This window comes from Protomyctophum parallelum, assembly GCF_964188405.1.
Source record: "Protomyctophum parallelum genome assembly, chromosome: 13".
Classification (NCBI taxonomy): Eukaryota; Metazoa; Chordata; class Actinopteri; order Myctophiformes; family Myctophidae; genus Protomyctophum; species Protomyctophum parallelum.
Window position 1 is genome coordinate 50,664,906 of NC_139708.1, and position 10,000 is coordinate 50,674,905.

General features: G+C 47.1%; 1 protein-coding gene across 1 annotated transcript in view; it reads right to left on the minus strand.

Moving 5' to 3' along the window:
• cacna1ha (calcium channel, voltage-dependent, T type, alpha 1H subunit a) overlaps positions 1–10,000 on the minus strand; it is a gene marked incomplete at its 3' end in the record, with an annotated part of 325,861 nt that overhangs the window by 99,960 nt on the left and 215,901 nt on the right. The window contains exons 15-16 of the mRNA XM_083779213.1: positions 7,167–7,352; positions 5,458–5,575 (exon numbers count right to left, since the gene is read on the minus strand). Coding sequence (XP_083635339.1) covers positions 5,458–5,575; positions 7,167–7,352 — 304 coding nt within the window. The remainder of the gene's footprint in view (positions 1–5,457; positions 5,576–7,166; positions 7,353–10,000) is intronic.

Below are 10,000 nucleotides of genomic sequence, written 5' to 3' on the forward strand. Positions count from 1 at the left end.
AATGAGTCCCAGGATGCAGGGATGGTCTTTCAGAAATTAGTCCCAGGGACATTTTATGACCCAAATAACTACAGCGGGATTTGTGTAAACAGCAACCTCGGAAAGATCCTCTGCATGATCCTCAACCACAGAATTCTAAATTTCCTCACAGAAAGCAATGTCCTGAGAAAATCACAAATTGGCTTTCTACCAAAATATCGCACAACAGACCAAATTTACACTCTCAACACCCTAATTGACAACCAAATAAACAAAAACAAAAGCAAATTATTCTCCTGCTTTGTCGACTTCAAAAAAGCATTCGATTCAATTTGGCATGAGGGTCTGATGTACAAACTGTTGGAAAGTGGCATTGGGAACCTATGACATCATAAAATCAATGTACACTAACAACAAATGCGCAGTTAAAATTGGCGAAAAGCACACAGACTTTTTCCCCCAAAGCCGTGGAGTTAGACAGGGAGTCCAACACTCTTCAACATATATATCAACGAATTAGCAAAAACGTTAGAACAGTCTACAGCTCCAGGCATCCCCTTGGCAAACACAGAAATCAAATGCTTACTTTACTCAGATGACCTGCTGCTGCTGTCCCCAACCAAGGAAGGACTACAGCAGCAACTTGATCTCCTACACAAATTCTCCCAGACATGGGCCCTGACAGTGAACCTAACCAAGACTAAAATCATGATATTTCAAAAACGGCCCAGCCGCCAAAACCACCAATTTTTCCTAAATACAATCCCACTAGAACAAACTAAAAACTATACCTACCTTGGCCTAAACAAGGACCTGAGAGACAAGGCAAGAAGGGCATTCTATGCCATCAAAAGAAACATCAAAATAGACGTCCCAATTAAAACCTGGCTTAAAATACTGGACTCTGTGATAGAACCAATTTCCCTCTATGGTTGCGAGATCTGGGGACCATTAGCAAACCATGACCTTGAAAAACGGGATGAACACCAAACCGAGACCCTACACACAGAACTCTGCAAATCCATTCTCCGTACCCAGCGAAAAACACCAAATAATGCATGCAGGGCAGAATTAGGACGATACCCACTCATAATAAAAATTAAAAAAGAGAGCACTTAAGTTCTACAACCACCTAAAATAAAGTGACCTAGATGCACTCCATAACAAGGCACTCACACACAGTGAAACTCTAGAGAGATGCCCCCTCAGCCATCTGGCCCTGGAACTCTGGGCACAAACACAAACAGAGCCACGAGATAGAAAACCCATTGGACTAAACCAAATTATAAAACAGCAAAAGGAAAACTATCTGACACATTGGAAAGAAGCAACACAAAAGCAGAGTAAACTAGAATGCTATCTGGCCCTAAACAGAGAATACACAGTGGCAGAATACCTGAGCACCGTGACCGACCCAAAACAAAGAAAAATCTTAACTAGGTACAGACTCAGTGAGCACAGTCTCGCGATCGAGAAAGGCCGTCATAGGCAGACCTGTATCCCGAGAGAAGACAGACTATGAATGGTAAATGGTGCATTTATATAGCGCCTTTAACCAAGGCGCTTTACATAGATTGTGCATTACATTCACCCATTCATACACCGATTGCGGCGGAAGCCATGCAAGGTACCAACCAGCACATCGGGAGCAATTGGGGGTTCAGTGTCTTGCCCAAGGACACTTCGACATGTAGACAGGAGGAGCCGGGATTCGAACCGCCGACCCATGGATCATTGGACGACCTGCTCTACCTCTTGAGCCACAGTCGCCCCCACTGCACACTAAACGAAGTGGAAACCGAGCTACACTTCCTAACCGTCTGTCCATTGTACCAAGCCATCAGAGACACATACTTCCCACAGATTACAACCACAGAACGGAGGTTTTGAAAACATGACCAACTAGAAAAAGTGCCCTTCTGGGCACAGGTCTCCACCAGGTTATCCACAGATCCGTGCAGTTAGAGGTAAAAACACTTTTCGGCCAGTTATAGCGCCACCTTGAGGCTGAGTTGAAATTGTTCATGTGGCATTTCGTCCTCGGCCTAGTGGGAATGTGCGTGCACAATTTCACGGAAATCACGCGATGTGTTCATGATTTGCAGCATTTTGTTTGAAACTGAGCACTCCTGTGAACTTTGGAAGCCAATCTTAACCAATCAGGATGGAGTCTGAGAAATCTGAAAGACCCGTTTCGTTGAATGGCTCTAGAGAGACTGTGTACTAATTTGCGTGATGTTTGGACAAAATCTGTAGGTGTACTGTGAAAAAACTTGTTTTGCACAAAGCGGCCTCCTGGTGGCGCTATAACAGGCCGTTCTGGAAAGTTTGGGGCAGAGGTTCATCGTTGGCATCCAGGGAGTGTGTGTGCAAAATTTGGCATCGACCGGGTTAACGGTGGCCGAGATTAGCTGTTCACGGACACACGGACGGACACACACGGACGGACGGACACACGGACGGACGAAGTGCAAAACATACTCTCCCCACATGCCTTCGGCCTGGTGGAGACAATGACAAAAAACTCCCATATCTGCTGGGCGAAGTACAACAATGTGCAAACACAGCAGCAAGATTTGTGAGTTGCTGTGATAGGAGAAGGATATCAAATGGAACACAACCACCCTAAAGACTAATCATTGTGTATATGCCTGCACTATACCTGCATCGAGTGATCTTGGTACATAGAAGTTGATCTATTAAAGATCCTGACCTTCAAAGTACATAATTTTTGTTTTGATTGTATTGCTGTATTGTTGTATTGTTGTCTCCACCAGGCCGAAGGCATGTGGGGAGAGTATGTTTTGCACTCCGTCCGTCCGTTTGTGTGTCCGTCCGTCCGTGTGTCCGTGAACAGCTAATCTCGGCCACCGTTAACCCGGTCGATGCCATATTTTGCACACACACTCCCTGGATGCCAACGATGAACCTCTGCCCCAAACTTTCCAGAACGGCCTGTTATAGCGCCACCAGGAGGCCGCTTTGTGCAAAACGGCCACCGTTAACCCGGTCGATGCCATATTTTGCACACACACTCCCTGGATGCCAACGATGAACCTCTGCCCCAAACGTTCCAGAACGGCCTGTTATAGCGCCACCAGGAGGCCGCTTTGTGCAAAACAAGTTTTTGCACAGTACACCTACAGATTTTGTCCAAACATCACGCAAATTGGTACACAGTCTCTCTAGAGCCATTCAACGAAACGGGTCTTTCACATTTATCAGACTCCATCCTGATTGGTTAAGATTGGCTTCCAAAGTTCACAGGAGTGCTCAGTTTTCAGTATACAGCAGTACCGCAGCTTCAGACACCTGACAGAGAGAGAGAGAGAGAGAGTGTGTGTGTGTGTGTGTGTGTGTGTGTGTGTGTGTGTGTGTGTGTGTGTGTGTGTGTGTGTGTGTGCGTGCTTGTGTGCATGTACGTGTGTACGTGTGTGCGTGTGTCATGCATGTGTGCACATGACTGATGAAAGCCTTTAACACAGGGACGTAGTTCATGAAAGCTCACTTTGTCTCTGCCCACTCGTTAAAACGGTGTCCCGTGATTCAGTGCACATTGCTCTGTGTGCGTGTGTGTGTGTGTGTGTGTGTGTGTGTGTGTGTGTGTGCGTGTGTGTGTGTGTGTGTGTGTGTGTGTGTGTGTGTGTGTGAGGGTGTGTGTGTGTGTCATAGTACAGTCCCCAGGTGTCTATAGTGAGCATAACTTCCTCAGACGCTAAATTCTGCTTATATTGGAAACAAAATGCTTTTTCAGCATCCCTGTCCGTCCACATGTGCACACACACGCGCACACACACTCACAAACACACACGCACACCCACACGCACACACACACACACACACACACACACACACGCACACACACACACACACACACACACACACACACGCACGCACGCACTTCAATAGCATGCCATGTTTCTGGCTTTTCGCTGACACCTTCACTATAGCAACACGAGGCCCATCTATCAGGAGCAACGGAACAATATTCTCACACACACACACGCACGCAGGCATGTACATGCGAGAGAGAGAGAGAGAGCGAGTGAGTGAGCGCGCACACGCATACACACACAGACACAGAAAAGAGAGAGCGAGAGAGAGAGAGAGAGATAAAGAGAGAGACTATGCAGACATGTTGGACGAGGTTGACACACAGTTGACAGTACATGGGTTTCTATGTGGCATCGGCTTTCACAGCAAGATAATGTCACTGCACAAAAAGCATGGAATACGGATGTGTGTATTACAGGAAACTCCCGTTAACCCATTCTGACCTGAGATCAGATTCATACGAGGTTTCCACTGGACACACACTGGTCTGATTAACCCATTCTGACCTGAGATCAGATTCTAAAAAATAGAGTGACAGAGTTAGGGTTAAGGCTCATACATAGTCTGGATTTTCGGTGGTGAGGTGACCACCAAACTACAACATGACGTCACTGAGGTGACCACCGAACTACAACATGACGTCACTGAGGTGACCACCGAACTACAACATGACGTCACTGAGGTGACCACCGAACTACAACATGACGTCACTGAGGAGACCACCGAACTACAACATGACGTCACTGAGGTGACCACCGAACTACAACATGACGTCACTGAGGTGACCACCGAACTACAACATGACGTCACTGAGGTGACCACCGAACTACAACATGACGTCACTGAGGTGACCACCAAACTACAACATGACGTCACTGAGGTGACCACCGAACTACAACATGACGTCACTGAGGTCACCACCGAACTACAACATGACGTCACTGAGGTCACCACCGAACTACAACATGACGTTACTGAGGTGACCACCGGACTACAACATGACGTCACTGAGGTCACCACCGCACTACAACATGACGTCACTGAGGTGACCACCGAACTACAACATGACGTTACTGAGGTGACCACCGAACTACAACATGACGTCACTGAGGTGACCACCGGACTACAACATGACGTCACTGAGGTGACCACCGAACTACAACATGACGTCACTGAGGTGACCACCGAACTACAACATGACGTCACTGAGGTGACCACCGAACTACAACATGACGTCACTGAGGTGACCACCGAACTACAACATGACGTCACTGAGGTGACCACCGAACTACAACATGACGTCACTGAGGTGACCTCCAAACTACAACATGACGTCACTGAGGTGACCACCAAACTACAACATGACGTCACTGAGGTGACCACCAAACTACAACATGACGTCACTGAGGTGACCACCGAACTACAACATGACGTCACGAGGCGCGGTGAAGAGCAAACCACCGCCACCGCTCCAGCCCTTCTCTCTGTTTTTACTCACCACCGCTCAACGTTATTTCAGCTCCGGTGATCACCTCACCACCGGAGCGGTGGTCACCTCACCACCGAAAATCCAGACTATGAATGGGCCTTTAGGGTTAGGGTGACAGACAGACAGACAGACAGACAGACGGACAGAACCCTGACCTGGAACACGGTGACGATGGCCCACAGCAGGGAGTCGAAGTTCTTGCGGTCGGGGACGGTGTCTCCGCTCTCCGTGCGGAGGCTGAACTTACAGCCAAACAGGTGCATGCCCAGGATGCTGTGAGTGGGACACACACACACACACACACACACACACACACACACACACACACACACACACACACACACACACACACACAATAGTGGATGCGCAAGCTTGAAAGAAACTCTACAACAAGTGCTTCAGGATACAGATCACGGGTACACAGAAAGCATCGCCTTCTCCATATATGGCGACTGCCAATTATCGCAGACACTGAACAGGAATTTTGCAGATGCCTGATCAGCTCTCGGCTTATTGGGCACGCCTGCAATCTGCATGGACATTACAGAGGCTTCCAAATATGAACACAAGTAGTTTACATCTGTAGCCAAGCTGTATAATAGCATCCTTATAAGACGCTGGTACTTAAGCACCTTGGTAAGGAATGCCTCTTCCAGACTGTGGTCAAATGTACATGATGCCACTTCCAAAATGGTCACTTCTCTACTGTCCTCATCAACCACGACAATATCTGGTGTATTAGCTGTGACATCTGAAAAAGCATCATTTTCATTATTGTGCATAAACATGGCAGTCGAAACACGTGAGTGCTTATACATTTTGGCAGATGATGAAACATATGAACTTATGTCCTTATAGCTAATACGTAGGTCACCAATTCTGTCATGCCTAGCAATGTACATTCCCTTATATACTGTATAGCAGCCATTAAGAATATGTGACAGTGGCTGCGGTTACACGAGGGCTTTTTCATTCAGAATGAAAACTTCAGAGTTCATTAATTCAGAAGTACGTTTTTTGCTGCGTGTTTACATGGGAAATGGTCATTCTGAATGAGTGTTTACATGGACAATACTTTAATGAGTGTTTACATGGACAATACTTTAATGAGTGTTTACATGGACAATACTTTAATGTGTGTTTACATGGACAATACTTTAATGAGTGTTTACATGGACAATACTTTTAAATCCCATCATTTCATTCCACATCAGGTTTGGGGCTGGGAAGGCTTCTGATTGGATAGGGGTGGAAAGTAAATAAGTACATTTACTTTAGTACTCTACTAAAGTAAAGATTTGAGGTATTTCTACTTTACTTGAGTATTTCCAATTTCCAATACTTTTACTTCTACTCCACTACATTTCAGGTAAAACAAAATAATAATAAAAAAACACTTTTATGCCATATTACTTTATATTTGATGTATCCTGTAGCCTATGAGAGGTTGCTCTCAGAGATGTGAAATTAAACATGTCTAGTTTCTTATAATTAATCGCAAAACAAGAACATAATATAGCCATACCAATTACATGGAAACAAGCATGCACAGAAAGACCAGAATGAACTTAAATCCGGATGAGTGTTTACATGAGTCCACAATTGTTTCAATAGGATTTAAAAATTGAATAAACCGGTCAGTTACATCAGATCTAAGTTTAAATCAGATTGGCCATTTTAATTCCGATTTAAGTTTGTGTAGGTGTTTACATGACAACTTTTAATCAGACCAGTGTGTGTCCAGTGGAAACCTCGTATGAATCTGATCTCAGGTCAGAATGGGTTAACTGTCCATGTAAACGTAGCCACTGTTTAGTACCTGAAGGTGAAGATGAAGAGCACGGTGTACAGTATGTACCAGTACCTGAAGGTGAAGATGAAGAGCATCAGCAGCATGCAGAAGGTGGCCACGTTGTCCATGGTCTTCATCAGGACCACCAGCTGTCTCCTCAGCGCCGGCAGGAAGCGGACCAGCTTGAGGACCCGCAGCAGGCGGAAGGTCCGCAGGACCGACAGGCCGCCGTCGGCCTGGCCCACGATCTCCCACACGCTGAAAACCCAACAGAACACACCAGAACCTTCAGAAGCTTCAAACACACACACACCAGAACCTTCAGAACCTTCAAACACACACACACACCAGGACCTTCAGCACAAAGGGGTCCGCCTGGCCCCAAAACACACCAGGACCTTCAGCACAAAGGCGTCCGCCTGGCCCAAAACACACCAGGACCTTCAGCACAAAGGGGTCCGCCTGGCCCAAAACACACCAGGACCTTCAGCACAAAGGGGTCCGCCTGGCCCAAAACACACCAGGACCTTCAGCACAAAGGGGTCCGCCTGGCCCAAAACACACCAGGACCTTCAGCACAAAGGGGTCCGCCTGGCCCAAAACACACCAGGACCTTCAGCACAAAGGGGTTCCGCCTGGCCCAAAACACACCAGGACCTTCAGCACAAAGGGGTTCCGCCTGGCCCAAAACACACCAGGACCTTCAGCACAAAGGGGTTCCGCCTGGCCCAAAACACACCAGGACCTTCAGCACAAAGGGGTCCGCCTGGTCCAAAACACACCAGGACCTTCAGCACAAAGGGGTCCGCCTGGCCCAAAACACACCAGGACCTTCAGCACAAAGGGGGTCCGCCTGGCCCAAAACACACCAGGACCTTCAGCACAAAGGGGTTCCGCCTGGCCCAAAACACACCAGGACCTTCAGCACAAAGGGGTCCGCCTGGGGTCCGCCTGGCCCAAAACACACCAGACACGTCTCCACGTTAGTTCTTAGTAGTGCAATGGCTCTCTAAACAGAGTGAAACAAACACTGTATAAATCGATTTGCAAGTATAATTCTTATTATGTTATACGGAGAAGTCAACAAAGACACCCACCTCGTTCCAAGACGGAAGTAGAGAAGGAAGAGGTGGAGGTGTGGCAGGACATTTATACAGGGGGCAAAAGGGGGAGACTTAAAGGAGCTGTGACCTCTAATGCACTATGTATTCCTATACACATGAACCATGGAGAATTAAGTCAGGTAGAAGCACTTATTTGTGTCATATTTTGTGTAATTATATAATACTGTTACATAAGTAGACAGTAATATATGTTAAAGAATGTCCCGATACTTTGTAATGTGCTTACGACTGTGTGACAACACAATGTGAGAACAAAACACTACCCCTCTAATACAGACGTGGGCAACTTTGACGATGGAGAGGGCCACAATATTTCCACACTCACTCCAGAGGGTGCATATTACGGTCGTAGCAAAAATAGCCGATCTACAAGCATTTTTTATTGAAAACCTGAATATGTTTTTGCTACTTTTGAATTGGAATCCTGAAAAGTAACCTTTTTATTGAATTTTCAAATGCATTTAGTTATAGTTATGTTAACTTTATGAACTGTTAACATGACTTCATTGGACACAAAAAGACTAACATTAATACTAGTCATTTATTACTAGTCATGACGTAATTAAAGCGGGGTTTGGAATTGTAACAGCTGAAATCAATACTACATCAGTATTCTGATATTAACCTGCGGGCCGCATTAAGTGAACGTGGGGCCGCCCCCCCCCCCCCCCCCCCCCCCCCCCCCCCCTGCTCTAATATGTACAAGCAGTATATAATATATACTGCTTGGGGGGACAGTTGTTTAAAGTCATATTATGACTTTAAACAACTGTCCCCTCCTAGTGGCTGTCAACTGTCCCCTCCGAGTGGCTGTAAACTGTCCCCTCCTAGTGGCTGTCAACTGTCCCCTCCTAGTGGCTGTCAACTGTCCCCTCCTAGTGGCTGTCAACTGTCCCCTCCTAGTGGCTGTCAACTGTCCCCTCCGAGTGGCTGTCAACTGTCCCCTCCTAGTGGCTGTCAACTGTCCCCTCCTAGTGGCTGTCAACTGTCCCCTCCGAGTGGCTGTCAACTGTCCCCTCCTAGTGGCTGTCAACTGTCCCCTCCGAGTGGCTGTCAACTGTCCCCTCCTAGTGGCTGTCAACTGTCCCCTCCTAGTGGCTGTAAACTGTCCCCTCCTAGTGGCTGTCAACTGTCCCCTCCGAGTGGCTGTCAACTGTCCCCTCCGAGTGGCTGTCAACTGATCCGACGAGAGGCTGCATCTAACGGAGAGCCAGATGGCTCCCGCTGGGGCGCGTGACAAATGTTTCCGCTGACCAACGGAACCTCTCCCTGCCTGCGTGACGCTTCAGAACAACGCTGGGAACTAGGGATGTCCCGATACACTTTTTTCACTTCACGATCCGATCCCGATACATACATTTCTGTGTTAGCCGATACCGATACAGAACACCGATACCAGTGTCGTGATCTCATGATGTGTTTATAGCAGACTCCTCACTCAAATGTGCAGTTTGCAGTTTGGGGCAACTCCAAAGAAAACTCCACAACATTGTATTTGCATAGTGTCAACCCCTCACACCCCTGTGTCGGATCTGTGGTTAGACCGGCATATTCACAGATACCGATATGATCCGATATGACAAATAAGGGCCGATCCGATACTTTTCCCGATACCGATACAGTATCGGGACATCTCTACTGGGAACCGGTGCGAGGCGCATGAGCCCAAAGATGCTGCACGAATAGGAAGTGGTTTGAATCCAATCCAATGGCAATGTGTTCCACATTGTCACCCCTCCAAGGATTACAGTGTTACGGCAGGAAGAGATCTCTCGCTTGCAG